Here is a 16,109-nt window from a genome sequence, read left to right as displayed (position 1 = left end):
ACAATTCCCAGAATCCTCTGAGGAAAATTATAATTCACTAAAATATTTGGTAATAGAAAATTCAAACAGTTTCCTATTTAGATACTAATTTAATCTTATGAAATATTTAACCCTCTTGTACTAGGATAAATACACTTGGACTTCATGAATTGTGGGGCATTTTCTGACTCCATTTAGAATTTCAAAATACACTCCATGTTCAAAAGGTTTATTTTTGTGCACAGATCAAGTATGTTTTATCTAAATACTCATAGCAAGAAAATATAAGCTGGAATGGAATACAGTACAATAAATAAGAAAGCATTGAACATTTTCTATCTGAATGTGTTACACTGGATTGCACAAAAAAGTATCCTGATAGCAGAAATCAATGGCTCTCCTGGAATAATTTTTTACACTTACTTTTTGCTTGTTCATTGCTTTTCCAAAAACTATACATAGTAATAGACTGAAATTTGGGAACATTGTGTATTACTGTGCAAGTTATGTTGTACAACTGCCTACAATGTAGATCTGTTGCCCTGTAAATTCTATAGGGCAAAAATACACCTGGGAGAATAAAATGCTCCATCGTAGTGCATCAGGGTTAAACACAAACGTTTCCCCCCTGTTAACAGATGACTACTGACATTTGTCCTTTAAAACTACATAGATCAGGTCAATTGTAATTCTATTTAAGCACACTGTGAGTTGAACTGTGATTTCTGTTGGCATCTTAAAGAACAATTTGCTGTGCCTCTTTCATTTAATCAATTATTTCTGAAGTACAGAGAGTCAGGAAAGGGAAAAAGGGGGTACAAGCAATAATTTGTGGGAAATAATAGTTAGAATCTAGTACTAGATTTCTGTTAGCAGAATAACAGGATCTATCATATGAGGAAACTGAACCATTTCAGCTTCCCAGTGCAATGCCCTTTGCACCCCCAAAATCCACCCCAAGGAGTTGGGAAACTATCTGGAGTCAGTTTTGGGGAGCTCTAAGGGCTACAGGGGAAGAGAAGAGAAGAAAATTAAGCAATGTTGCTGTTGCGGCATCAGTTCCACATTGGACTCAGGCCAAAATACCATAATTGATGGATGAATGTGATTAGGACCTACAGTATAATTTCGTAGCAAAATAAATTCAACTCAAGTGCAAATCTTCTTAAGTTTCCACACTAGGCTGGAAACACGAGAAATAAAGACACATTTCAAGGGTATTTCTGCATCTCCACTTTCTCTTGTCAAAAGTGTATTATAAAACACCCATTTATATTTAAACCATTTTATATTTAAAATATTTTCTTAAGCTCCAATAAGGCTTGCTGTTTTATTATATGACTCAAAGAACGTGAGGTAGTAACTGTTACAGAAATTCAATGATGCAAACTAAAGCCTCATGTTAAGTATTATAGTCACTCCAGCATTTTAGGCACATTTGCAAGTATAAATATGCATGCTTAGGGTAAAATTTATAAAACAGTCTGCAATCACGTAAAGTAAATGCATCAAATATTTTGTTGTGGTTTAGAGGAACTACTCTGAGGGTAGAGAGTAGGCAAATGCAATGAGGGGAAAAATCCATTCAAACTGCAAATAATGTATTAAATCTATCTAGGTCATCAGATATGATTTTCCCTCATAACCCACCAAGACAAGACCATGCTGTTACTAAATAAGGAAGATACCAGAGGAGACGGTAAATAAATGGTTGCTCCAACGAAATCTTTTCTTATCGAAGGGGCATTCATCAAGGACTACAAACAACATTAACTACAAATGATGTTCTTGGCAAAATCTTGAGAAACAAATGTAGGAATCCCATATCCTGTTTACAAGTTTTCTTTCTTTCTTTCTTTCTTTCTTTCTTTCTTTCTTTCTTTTTACTGTAAATGGAATTGTGCTTCTGATGCAAGTTTTTCTGTGGGCTATCTTTCCCAGAAGTCAAAGGAAAGCATTTACATCAGAATTAATCCTCAATCTTTTAATGGAAGAGCTCACAAATCTTTAGGTTATAATTAGGACAATTAAATATTTTAATGGATTAATCACTTGCATTTTAGCTGATTTCAACTGGCTTTATGTTTTATTTGCATATTGCCAGATCAACAGAGGTGGCCTTTTGAATGTTATAAGCAACCTGGTAAGTGAGTCATTATTAATTCTTAGAAGGAAAGTCCACTAAATATTTTGTTTCTTTCCTAATAATATATATATTTAAAAACTGTGAAACAATGTGTCCTGCATGTACAGCCCCATTAAATAAATTTATCAATACTGATTGATTAACTAAAACTTTAGTTACTAAAGTTTAGTTGATTTATCTGGTGATTATACATTACGGTCCTAATATATTTTTATAAGCATATGGAGCATAAGCTCCAGAAATGTAGTACTTTTTTCTTTATACATGCATCTGATATGGACATAATGACAATAAAGGAAACTAACAGTCAAAAGCACTTTTAAAAAGAAAAGAACAAGCAATGACATAGCCTCAGAAGGAAAGGATCCCATCTGTGCACATCACTTGTCCACTGGAGAACAGAATGATATGATGGGAAGAGTGCAACAGTTCAGAGTAGTGCTTACTTTCTCATAATACTTGATTTCATATTCTGTGATGACTCCATTGGGATGCTCGGGTTCCTGCCAGGAAAGCTCCACACTCCTTTGCAACACTTTCTCTTTCATTACGCCGCTAACTTGCGAGGGAGCTGTTTGGAGAAGATGTGTCAATAAACAAGGAGCAAATGTGCTGGGTGTCTCCAATCAAATGTCACTACTGACCAGTCCCATGCTGTGCTGCCATCATTAAGGTAAGAGAAAGCACCTTACCACGGTTCACAATTCAAAAGCTAATGAATATTCGAGCAGGACCTTATTACTGCTCATAAACCATAATAGAAATTTAAATTAAAGCACAAATAGGAAAAGGCAGCATTGTTCAAGTTAGTGCAAAACAGCAATTGATGGGATCCAATGACAATTAAGCAAATGTATTCTAATTAAACCAGGAAAATATGCTTCCAGATTAATCTCCTGTGGTAAACTAGTAGACCAAATATTTATAACACATGTTTCAACAACACTTGAAGAAAAATGAATGCACAAGGAGACATAAATGAGGTCATACTTCAGACCCACATCATGTGTAATTCCAGCTCATGTTCAAACCCATCATGTCATTACAATAGTGCATGTGTCTGAAAACAAAGCAAATGCAGTGCTGAAAACTCCTTTTGCAGAACAACTGCTAGCACTCTTTTGGTGATATCGTGTTTGCCTGGACAATTGGGCAGAGTTTACTTAGCTGTCAGTAGCAGAGATCAACTCATGGAACATGGGACTAGAACATTTTCCACGTGTGGCTGGGGGATTCTAGTGACTGTAGTGCATAAACAAACTTTTCCAAGCTCTGCAAGGGATCTACCATCTTACCTCCCCTCCTAGTCCATTGGTGTGGTAGACTTTGGCAGAGAAACCTCTATTTACAGGTTAATAACAGGGGAAGAACTCACCATTCCAATGTCTACTAGATTTCATCCACCAAAATATTAACACAAAAAGCTATAGCTGTTCAGCTGGGCAGAGTAACAACAACGCTGCCTGCCACAACAGAACATATTATGCCAAAGTCACCATCATAGTGTATTTATGAAGGCTCTTATCTAGATAAAATTTGTCAACTTACTCTTATAAGATGGGCTCGGCTATCTACAAAAGTGTAAATGTGTATTTTTTAAAAAGAAAATAGAATTAAAGTTTTTCCAATTAAAACTACATTACCACGGACAATTCTTCCAATCTGGCATTTTCAGCTATTAGTACACATTTTATTATTACCGTATATGCTCAACTATATGTCGACCTCATGCGTAAATTGGGGACAGGTTTTGGGGTCAAAATTATGGATTTTGAGGGTAAAACTTAGGGGCGTGTAACAAAGGATCTAAATGATGAATCAAAGAAAAGCAATGCCAAAGAACTTACAAAACGTGAGCAGGCATAACTGTTTCTGTTCACCCTAAAAGCTGGATGGATGAGAAAGCAGAGGGGTGTCTAGAACAGATTACACTCTTGCCTTTCACCAGGGAATGTTCCCTTTTTATAAGAGTTAAAGTATAGTACTTACACTGACCCATGGATAAGTCGACTCATGTTCTTTTGGACTTTTTTTTTTCATTTTTGAACCCATATTTTTAGATTTATACTTGAGTATATACAGTAGATCACATTCTATAGAGACATTTTCTTTTAAATAAGTAAAGGGGCATGTGTAAAAACCTTTTTAGCTGCAAAATTATATCTGGTATTGGATGGGTTTCTGGGGCTACACACAGATTTGTACACATGGAAATGTCCATAAACACACACACATGCACACACTCTTCCTGATCTCAACTCCTCATCCACCCAATCTACCCAACTACTTACAGATACGCCCAGCCACACCTTCCCTGAAATATCTTACTGCATTCCTATATCAAAGGTCATGGAGCAATCCTCCTCCTGTCTGACTGATCAATTCAACTGCAGATAGAACTGCCAACTTCACAGGCCACACAGGGAGCAGATGAGGACCAGACTTGGGCCCTGGAGTTACAGGTTGAGGCATCTCAATTGGAACACACTACATACAGACATTGATAACTTCTTGCACTGTTTATGAGAAATTGGCCAAAATCTTTCTGAATTCTCCAGAAACCAGAAAGAGACTTTAAATGAGCTACCCCTTAAAATAACCATCCTAGATAAAAGTACAGAATGTGACTTTACTACTCTATGGGTTTCTCCAGTCCTCCACCCTAAATACAAAGCAATGAATTGAAGTAGTGGTGAGGGAACTCAATAGCATGACCCTGTTTGAAAAACTAAGGTACACTTCTGAAGAACCCTGGCTTATGATTCACAAGCAGTAAGTTTCTGTGTGTTGGTCACTGTCTCCTGCTTGGTTCTATTCAACGTCAGAGCAGCTAAGCAGGAATTCAACAGGAAAAAAACAAAAACAAAAACACCACCATACACACAAACCCCAAACTTTTGTGTTACATCCAAACCAAAATGCATGGCTTTCAAGTTTTGTTTTCTTTGGAACCAAAGAGTCAAGTTTCAGCAGCAATGTATAGGGGTGCAGAGCTGTACCAAGTTGCCTGACTGTCGCCCAACTGGCACGTTAGCAAACCTATTGCATTGTCTGGTTTCTGTACAACAAGGAAACCTCCTTTGTCTTCATGGAAAATGAACAACTGCTTCTGCAACTGGGAACTGTAGGAGCATTCTGCCAACAGTGATCCAAGCCCATAAGTGGAAGTCAGTTATGGGAGAACCTATAATATTGGGTCTACAAATGTACACATGCTATGAAGAAGTGAATACTCAAAAGACCCCTGGTAAGCAGATTTAAAGAGCAAATTAGAAATTAGAAAGTAGAGCAAAAATTTCCAATTTTCACAGACTGTTTTGAGGGAAATTATGAGACCTCGATAAATCTATTTTTTTCTTCCAAATGCACAGTATTAACTGTGTCAACCTCTTGATTAATGGGGTCTTTCCCTCCAGGAATTACATGTCAATTCTATCCTGGAACAATTATTATAGATTAGTTATGTTCTTAGAATCATTAGTTAGTTAGCATTTTCACCTGTACTTTACCCATCAAAATGCATTGGGGGGGGGGGGGGGAAGGAATCTACCCCTTTCTCATTCTCTCAGCTTCTACAGAAAGAGTTCAAAATATGTCAAGAGAGACTGGCAAAAAGCATACCAGTTGCCACAGAGTCTCATGTGATCTGTAAGTCCCAGTTCTTTTACAAAGCTACATAAGGCTCCTGCACAGAACTGAGAGGTCTTCACCCTGAGTGGAACATCATGTAGGCATCACTCACTTTAAGACATGCTAGCCACTTTCCTTTTCTCTAAGAAGCACAACAAAATGTGAGTTTAGAAACAGGGGAAACATTTCTCATTTGACCTGACATTTCTTCTTTTTTATCCAGTATTTTGAGTACTGCTGTGATAATATGGCCCAAAATTGCAAAGGAAATTCCCACTTGGCTGGTTTCTTCACTCAACAAATGGAATAATTTAATCCATCTGGCAAAGGGAAGTTTGGAGGATTAGACTGTCCTTGTATGTGATTGCCAAACAACATGAGAAAACTTCACACTTCCTCTTTGGAACAGAATGGCTTAAATAAATCAGTTGATATTTGCCAGGCTGCTTCACAAGGATCAAAATTTAATTCTTAACCTCTGTGTACAGAAAAAAAAGCTTTGCCTAACTCTCCAACATATGCATGAAAAATGGGCAAAGAGACTATCGTTATGGCATTCAGTTTGCTGTACTGAAAATGATACTGAAAGTTAGCAGGCATAAACATGATTATTATAAGCCAAAGGGGGGGGGGGGTAAAAAAAACCCCCTAGTTGAGTGCTTCCCTGGATGTGGGGTGGGGTATGTCAACTTTTTTCTCTAATATGCCAGAGATTGGCACCAAATTGGTGTCCACTGGTTTCTTCCTTTCCAGAAAACTTGCAGCAAACTGGCAGCCAATAGTTTGTGGACTGGCACTGGTCCACACACAGTTTAGGGTTGTGGGTAGCACTGGTCTAGCCTGTTGTATGATGTGTTCCAATTTCTACTGATTTATCTGGAAATACTGTTCTGTATTTTCCAATGTTACTATGAATAAACATGACGGTGAAAAGGCAACATCAAAGAATAGGCACAGTTGGGTAATTTCAGGTAACTCAAACAAGATTCCAAATGTTGTGGGCTCTCTTTTTCTGAGGAAAGCTGTATCTGTTGAGTATCTACATCTTTTGCTGTAGGGAGCAAAAGAGGAGGCCTTTATGAGGAGAAAAGATGGTAAAGAAAAAGGGTCATGGGATTAAAAAGAACGATTGGAAGGTAGATTTCAGACCTCTGCATTATATGAAAAGAATCTAAAGAAAACTAAACCCAAAGCTGCCTGTTAAGTAATATTGAAAGGAATGCTTCTAAGTTAGAAATCAACTGTCAACACTCGGTACTGGTCAACAAACACTTTCATGACCCTCCAGAGGATTTACATAATCAAATAATCTGTACAATATGCCAATCTAATTGGCTGCTCATGGGTAAATTGGGTATGACTACTCTTGGGTGCATCATATGGCTGTGTAGAGTTAAGCAATGATAAAGCTGAACAAACACTGGACTAGAAACATGTGAGAGAGGGAAAGAGAGTGAGTGCAGAAGGAAAGATGAGAAATAGCAGTAAAATGAGAGATACAAAGATGTTTATTATGTAGTCAATGCTAATACATGCTGAATATGTGTATCAGGTTAGGGAAAATGAATGAGGGTGGGGAAAAGCAGCACAAACAAAAAAGTTGAAATAGTAAAGACAACTGAGAGAGAACTGGGTTGAGGGTTTTGCCTAAAGGGTTTTAACCTGTGAAAAATAATTTGCTACATATGTTTGCTTTTTTGTTAATAACGGCATAAATGTTAGAGCAGCAGCAACAACAAAAATCACAAGAGAGCTCCTATATTTACTCCTGCCTAATATCGACACTTGGAAGTCAGTGAAAATATAAATGCTGGAAGGTTTTACTAGTGAGGGACACCAGATTGCTGCCTACATGTTTTTCTTACCTGGACAGGTGTATGCTTGCTTATAATAGGTAAAGGGTAATGTTGGTTTAGATCTCCCCTACAGTTTACTTTCTTGCAGTATATCTTACAAGGAGGGCTGAAAAAAATAATTTGATACACATTTCTGTATAGAAATAGTTATGTTGCACCACCCAGTACTGCTAAGAGAATGGGACACACCTCAGAAATCAATACATGTGTGAGGCTTATGACATATTCAAGAGGAAAATAATTTGATTGGTGATTAATTATGGAGTCATAAAATAGCATGCACATTTTAAAAATGCACACAATTAAAATTAAGAAAAAGGTGCAGCATATTTTAGACAATGTAAAATGTGTATAAAAATGTAAAATGTGAGCGCTAGCAAAATGTGCACATATATGCACTAAGAAAGCGAGAGAGAGAGAGAAAAGAAAGAGAGAGGTCTTGCAAGCTGGTAGAATGTCAAAAGGAAATGGAAAAATCAAATGTAAGTTTTCCTCTTCTCAAGGCACTTTTACTTTTTAGGCAAGCTCTGATACCTAAAGCTTTTCAGTACATCTGGACTAAATCTATGTTTTAAACACAAGGGGCTGCCTTATCTCATTATACCATATTTTCCGGCATATAAGACGACTTTCTAACCCGGGAAAATCTTCTGAAAAGTTGGGGATCGTCTTATACGCCGGGTACGGAAACCTCTGAGCTGGTCACCACATATGGTGGGAGGAGCTCAAAAACGCCAGCGGAGCTCTGCTCTGGACCCCACAACAAACTCCAAATTCCAGAATTCCATAGCAAAGAGCCAGACCTAGAGTTAACGCAATGCCAAACTGGGTTATTTCTCCAGTGTAGATGCAGCCACAGTTCTCCTCCTCCTTCTCTTTCTCCCCCTGGATCCCATCCTCCATTTCATGCTCCTATGCTTCTCAGGTTCACAGCAGCAGCGGAGGAATGCAAAGCTCACAGCTGCACCATTCTGCAGGTAAAGCAAAGGCAAAGCAATGCAAGGCAATGGGGAAAGCGGAGCCAAAGCCTCTCCAATTGGAACGCGAGAGGCTGGGGCCAGAGGGGAGCCTCCTTTTTTCCCCCTGCCAAGTCCTGGAAGGGGGGTTAAAAAAAAAAGAGGCCTGGCTTTTTTTTAAAGTATCCTCCTCTGGCCCTTCTCTCACTCACTCATATAGAAGGAAAAGAGATAGGAAAAGAGGGAAAAGGAGGGGGAAAGGGTGGACCTTTTATTTTTAAACCCCAGAGTGGGTTTTGTGGTGCTGTAAGGACTCACCTCAGTGGCGCGAAATAGTAATGAGGATTTTGCATTAGAAAGGGAGGAAAGGGAGTGTGCGGAGGGGAAAAAGACAACCCTCTCTGAGGTATCTCTTAGTCTTAACATGCATTGGAAGAGGGATAGTCTTATATGGCGAATTTATGCCAAACTCTATATTTTAACTGGAAAAGTTGGGGGTCGTCTTATACACCAGAAAAATACGGTAGATACACTAAAGAAAACCAGATTGATCATCAAGTATATAAAGTGCAGCACTAAACCCCAATACTAGTCAGGTGGAGCAGAATCACATCCCTATGAATTAGGTGTAGGTTGATTTTAAGCTTGCAAAGTATATTTTCTTGATTCCAGAAGCATGATTTAAAGGAGGGGAGGGGAGAGAGGGAGCCATTTCAGTGCCACTACTGTTAACCTAGGGGCTGCCTACAGCTGCCCCTTTTACAGCCAGATCAGGGCCGCTGCAACCGCACGCCGTGGGCCCGATATGGCCTTTCCATGGTGCGATAGCTCAGGTCTTGCAGACTTAGGGTCATGACTTATTTGACTGTGTCTATTCATCTGGAATGCGGTCTTCCTCTTTTCCTTCTGCCTTCTACCTTACCAAGTATTATTGTATTTAATAGTGAGCCATGTCTTCTCATGATATGGCCAAAGAATGACAGTTTCAGTTTAGTCATCTTGGCTTCTAGGGAGAGTTTAAGCTTGATTTGCTGTAGAGCCCATTTATTTGTCTTGTTAGTACAATTCTTCTCTGAAACCTTCTTGCCCTGCCCCACTGCCATTTTCTCCTTTCTTTAAGTGCCAAGTTTAACACTTTGATTCTGTTACTCATTCCAAAATCTATGTTGTGCAGTTCACTATAACTTCATTCAGTTAGGTGTTTTGCATACATGTGCTTGTTCTGCTACATTTTACAACCTTCTGTGCAGTTGGTAGTGGAATAAAGGTAACACATTTAATTTTTCCCCACTAGCCTAATGTTTGATATAACCCACTGCTTCCAAGCACAGTAAGATCTGGCTGAAGAGGCAACCAGGTCACTGCAAACCACTTGAGGACTGAAGCACTAGTTGGCAAGAGAGAAACTACTCCAGGAATACTTGACTGCACTACTCAATACAGCTTTTTGTCATTGTTTTTGCAGTTGAAAAGCTCTTAAATTACTTGCTATTCCAAGGGGAGCATTGGTGACAACAGCTGCTTGAATATATTTCCAAATCAACTGAAGAGAAATAGAAGGTTACAACTGAAGAAGTTGAAATCTGTAGAGCTCCCTTGCATATACTTTTTTCAATGTCAGTTAATAGCAAAATACAACAACATCCAAAATCCACAAAACTGATACTTTTGTTCAGCCAACCAAAATGCACAAAATGCACCAACCCAGGGACCTCTACCAGCACATGTTCCTTACCTTCCTGTGCCATCACCCCTACTGAGAAGCCATCTGTCATTGCACGTGATGCAGAAACAGGGTGCCTGTTTGCACCCATGTTGCCAGATGCCCCATTTCCATGTCATATAGGACAATGGGAGCTTCTCAGTAGGGCTGATAGCACAAGAAGGTAAAGAGTGCAAGGGACAGGGGGTTTGCTGCAGATTTGCCAGGAAACACCACGTCAAATGGTGGGTCAATCTGAAACACATTAAACCCTGTTTAGCCTGGGATCAGACAAGATCCACCAGATCTTCATCCGATCTGCTTGATCTTGACCCCAGGATTATGGACTGCGTCATCCAAAAAGGACAGTGTGAGACCAATGGGAACATGGGCCTTTGGGTCCATGCTGAGAGCTCCAATGTTAGTCACAGGCTTGCATTTTGTCAAAATGTTTGCTGTGTTGCTCTGTACTTAAATGGTATGGAGGAATATCTATGCAGGCAGCCCTCTCCTCCTTCTAACCATGTGGCACTGGAAACAAATCATGCCGGAGACCAGAAGATAAAAGTTAGATAATAGGGTCATTTGGATTTTTAAAAGATCTCAGTACTGAAAACTCTCACGCACATATCTCAGTGTATATGATTTCTGTTATATTTCAGTCCCCGATTAACAGCTCTGCAAGTGGGGAATAGCAATCAATTGCATGTGAAATATTCCACTTACAAATTTTGGGAGAAAATATGACCTCAAAGGTTGTGAGAGCAATTTATAAGAAAGACACAGCTGTCACATATTCAGTTATACGCGGTTACTGGAGTCATTTTATAAACTTTTTTTAAAAATGGGGGGAAGGCCTAGAAACTGTATTCTTTTTTGATACTGTTTGTTTTTTGCTTGATGCCTGCTACAGCTATCATTGTCATCTATGTTCCTGTTTCTTCTAAAGCAGTCAACATGGAATTCACTCAGTAGTCCTGAATTGCATGAGAAGTGACAATACTGACCCTGATGGCACCCATTACTCCTGTATCAAAAACATAAATGAATTCTGACATGACAGGCACAGACCTAATATATTCAAAATGTGTGTGGGACAGTAAACTAATTCAGGAATAAAAATATGTGTGTGCGCATGCATCAACATTTAAGATCTATACATTTCTTCAAAGGAAATCCCACTCAAGTAAAAATCAGGAAAACCTAGCTGATAAGAAATGAGGTTTCCAAAATACCCTCTCCCCCATCCCAAGAGATAAAAGAAATACTTTCTCTGCCAAAATTGCTCTTTTATGTTCCATCCTTTTCCTTTCACTATCCATCTACCATGACAAGTGTCAATTATGACCACAAGATTTATGGGATGGAAAGATAAAGCACAATTTACAAATCATTTCCTGTAGAAGCAGACAGGTGTAATGACGGAGACAGCTTTCTGTAATTGAATTTGTTGCTCCTATCTCCTCAGTCACAAGAAGATGTCAACTTCAAGGATGTTAGTCATGGAAAAAATATCTTAATACATGCCACTATTTTTCTGTACTGTTGGCAATACCGTCCTGTCTTAAACTTGTTACGAACATGAACAGTATTTGCTGCATTGAAATATGACATTTGGTGAATAAAACTACAGCTTTTCAGACTGCACACTGCTGTGATTAGGTTTATTATAGAGAGATTCCCAAGGGATACATCAATACATTTTAGTGACCTAAAAATCGTTTTATATTTATTTTTTGTTGGCTGGGCTTGAAATAAACTAGGGCTGAGCAACAAAAAAGTGAATTAACAGTCAAGAGAAATATAGGATCAAATATTAAGTGCAAATTGTATAAATAGTCCATCCAGGTGTCAATAGAAAGCAGTAATTAGTGCTGTGCCAGAGAGCGCTTGAAATTACCGTGTTCAAGGATATAATTTTGTGGCAGCAACTACAACATCACATAATACAAGCCCTTGTAAACTGTTTCCAAATACCTGAAAAATTTAATCAGGGCACTGCAGGCACAACACTTGCCACCAGACCTCACTAGCAGGAATAGTCTCAGGTTCTGCTGAAAAATGCTATAACAATGAATAAGATTACTCAAAAATATTCCAAAATTCTTAGTAAGGATTGATAATGATGAAGGTATACGTTTTTATGATGGCACTGGATCAAGTTCTTTATTGCCCTGGAATATTGTTGTAGCCATCTAAAATACTTTCTTCTGGAATAATTATAATAGAGACTATAGCATTTTTCTTTTTAAAAAATTAAAATAGCATCAGATACTATGTGCCATGTAGCGAGCCAACTACTTTCGAACCCTGATGACAAATGTCAGATTGGGAATTATACATTCCAGTTAGATGACAATGACCCACTGAATGTGCAGCATCAGGGGATAGCTACAAAGATCATTCAGTGAACCTTAATCAGAAATATTGTGAGAGACTTTGAGAATACATAGAACATTCTTCTGTGCAACTGAATTAATGCATTTTGCCTGCCTTTTCACTCCCCATCAAGAAGTGTGGTGTGCAAAGATGAATGGTACGTTGCATATTTTGTGAGCACGAGTCAAGATCCAAAATTCATTGTCTGAAATCTCCAGTTTAAATAATGAAGTAATTAACACACCCACTATTCTTTGCACTGATCTTAGCTCAATTGTATAATTAAGAGGATGAGGAAGCAAAAGAAGAAGAAAGCAACTAAAAAGTAGAATAGCAGGGGAAAAGTGAGGTAGGGAGAAGCAAAGAGATAAGAAAATGGGGAGGGGAAGAATTTAACTTTTCACTAAAGTATCCAAGTGCATAGTACTGTGTCATCAATAAGTAACACTAAGATTACAAAGAGATCAATTGCTGCTCACCCCAAAAAGTATTATACAAGTTATGTAATATTATGCAAGATTTGTATATTGAACAATAATATACAATATAAATTTAACCAGAATATAATCAGTAGAGAGTCACAATGCACCTCCATAGTGAGAGGTTGTTTGCACAAAAAAAAGAAGTAGTTTCACTCGGTTTTGAATCCTATCAGTTCAAATGATGCACATGGTCAAAATGGGAGGAAACTGGAATGAAGCTGTGATCTGGGCTAAACATCAGAGCAAACTCTCAGCTGGAAAGTGCAAACTATTGCACTGGCATATGGACTGTGCACTGGTGCAGAGATGGGGAAGGGTCTGGTGATCCACCGGCACCATTGCTACCCAGTTTTTTTGTTGCCCACCCACAAATTGATTGCACATGCACAGGACAGCTCAGCTGCACCATTAGGTGAAATGACGACGAACACGCAGACAGTAAACAATACAATTGATTTAATAAGAACTATAACAAACTGCTGCTTCAACAGGGATCCATGGGAGAAGGGGGGAGGGTGCATGTATGCTAAGCCTCAATTATCATGGTGTGCCAATGTGTCACTGGGTACACCAATGTGCCATACAGATGGTTGGGGCATGTATGAGCTGGCAGTTGGGACGGATGAGGGAGGCATCGTGTCTGTATGCAGATGTGCATACATTTGGCATGGAACAGAAAAAATAATGGCATGGCACAGCTTGTACCCATGAATGCCCCATTTTGAACAGTACAACCTTGAAGAAGCAGGTAGATGGTGCAGATAGCCTGTAGGTGTTTGGACCATTATGGGAGTCATCAATGCCATCAGTGGGCTCTCCCCACGAATCAGGAAACCCCACAGGTAAACTGGCTTTCCCTCTCCATCTGCTCAGTGCCAAAGACAGCAAATCCTTTCTTGCCATGTAGGCCCCTGTCAGGTACTGGGGAGACTCACCTGTCCTTCACACCTAAAAGTCCTGATATTTTCAATGGGCCCTGGCTGTTTAAGGCCTTGGTCTCCAAACAAGTCAGTCCCCTTCTCCATCCCAAGACTATTTTTAATCTTCTTTTCCTATGATCATTGTTTCTTCTTAAGTGACCTGAGCTTCAGAAATACACTCCTCTCTCTTTCCCCGTTTTCCTTCTATCTGACTTCCGATCTCCAGGTTAGCCTGCCTAACAACAGAGCCATATCATGTATGCTGTCCATTCCTAATATTTATTCATCTGAAATGGCAGGCCTTCCTGTTTTTCCTGAATCCGAGAGAGAGAGAAGCACCACCTTAATGAATTTTAATGACCCAACTTGTTAAAAATATGATTTTAACTTCAGGGAATCTTTTGAGTTAGGTGAAATTCCTTGAAAAACAACAACATAAAGTCAACAACATAATAAGTAAATTAACAAGTTATATCCATGTTTTGGTCTAAATCCCACTTCTTTTCTTAGATTGCAAGACATCTCTGACTGGACAAGCATGGTTAGCTGTGAGCTGAGGCAGTCCCACAGCCTTCCAATCCTGGAAATTCTCACACTGTTATGACAGTTGCACAGTTAAACTTCCCAAGTGATTTAAAGACAAAGTACAGAATCTTGGAACAGGGCTACCAGTCCCCTTGATTTCAGTCAGACTGGACAACCTGCACCTAATCCACTCCCACTGTGCCTAATCAGGCTTATTTAAAACAAAGCATGCTTTGGATTATAGCCTTAAGTCCATTTGACTGTGCACTGGATTCTCATCAAAGCTATTTGGTCTGTGTGGAAACTTGGAAATTATACATACATCCAATTGGTTATAGTCCTTCTAAAGCATCAGTGCATGAATATGGAGGGGCTGTGAAATATTTAGCCAAAGGATGATTTGTTGTAAGGGTTTCATATTGAAGCTGTTGTTATATGCATTATTAAAGAAAGTTGTTATGGCTACATCAAAAAAACATTTTGTTTTCTGATTGGTTCCCTTAAAGAAAGTGGAGTTAAGTCTTTATTTTCTGTGTTACATCAAGTAACTTCATTCACTTCAGTGGAATTACAACACCTTATCAGAACAGAATCTGATTTACAAAATGCTATTTCCATCTGTAGCTTCATTTCTCACTAACACATGGCTTGTGAAGCATTTCCACATCATTAAAAATTTAATTATTGTAACCAATCATAAAGCACTCATCATTAATACTCCCACTCAACTATTTTTCAAAATCATATTAAAATTTTATCAAGCAATAATTGTTGATTTTTTTTGTAAGTGATTTTGTCTACAACTTCCATAGATGGTTGAAAATTCACAAGTATGTAAGACATAAAGGATAACTAATTTAAGCAATCTTGGCTCGCCTCCCACACAGACCCACTGTTCTCAATGTTTCCAGACAATGAAACACTTTAAATTGATTTCTTCATGTTCTTAAATAAGCACAAAAATAGGGAAGGTCAACACAGGAGAAGAATTTATTATTTTGACACATTGGGTGCCTGTGAAATGGAGGTCGACAAGCAGAAAATAAAAGCAGCATGTACTCTGGATCCAATTCTTTTTATCCCAGTCAGGACTTTACATTAGACTTTCATGTGCACATCTCATGCTGGATTTGAAATAGAGTACAGCAAAGAATGTGCAGTTTTCAGGCCTAGCTCTCTGGTACATCAGTTCCCCACTTGCCAATAGACATTGGAGCAGAACAAACTATGAACAAACAGGTTTGATTGGCTCCCTCCCTGCTCTCTTTCTGCTGACAGGTGAAGATGTTTTTATTTAGGCAGCCTTTTGAATGGTGAATTTTACAGAACTGTAGCATGTGTGTGTGTGTGTGTGTGTAAACAGTGTGCTGTTTTCTCATCTTTTTCTTTTGTTTTTATTGAAACCATCTTTCAAATATGGTTGTTTGTGTGTTTTCTAGGAAGTTATTTTTTAATAACAACATTTAATTCCCCTTTTAACTTTTGTACATTAGTGTATCGTTAGTGTAGCTTGTATCATTTAAAATTATTGTAA

The 16,109-nt window shown here is 38.6% G+C and overlaps 1 protein-coding gene across 11 annotated transcripts in view; it reads right to left on the bottom strand.

Moving 5' to 3' along the window:
* EPHA7 (EPH receptor A7) overlaps positions 1-16,109 on the bottom strand; it is a 205,641-nt gene that overhangs the window by 39,737 nt on the left and 149,795 nt on the right. For 10 of the 11 annotated variants that reach the window (XR_016281768.1, XM_089530707.1, XM_089530709.1 and 7 more), the window contains exon 6: positions 2,572-2,696. The exons of the other annotated variant lie outside the window; for it this stretch is intronic. Coding sequence is in view for 9 of the 10 variants with exons in the window: in XM_089530707.1 (XP_089386833.1) it covers positions 2,572-2,696 (125 nt within the window). In the remaining variant the exon portion in view is untranslated. The remainder of the gene's footprint in view (positions 1-2,571; positions 2,697-16,109) is intronic. 11 annotated transcript variants of the gene reach the window in all.

This window comes from Sceloporus occidentalis, unplaced genomic scaffold (genome assembly GCF_023333645.1).
Source record: "Sceloporus occidentalis isolate IW3139 unplaced genomic scaffold, rSceOcc1.0.p SCAF_6, whole genome shotgun sequence".
In the NCBI taxonomy this organism is placed as follows: domain Eukaryota; kingdom Metazoa; phylum Chordata; class Lepidosauria; order Squamata; family Phrynosomatidae; genus Sceloporus; species Sceloporus occidentalis.
Note: the sequence above shows the minus strand (reverse complement) of the source record. Positions and strands in the feature narration are given on the sequence as shown.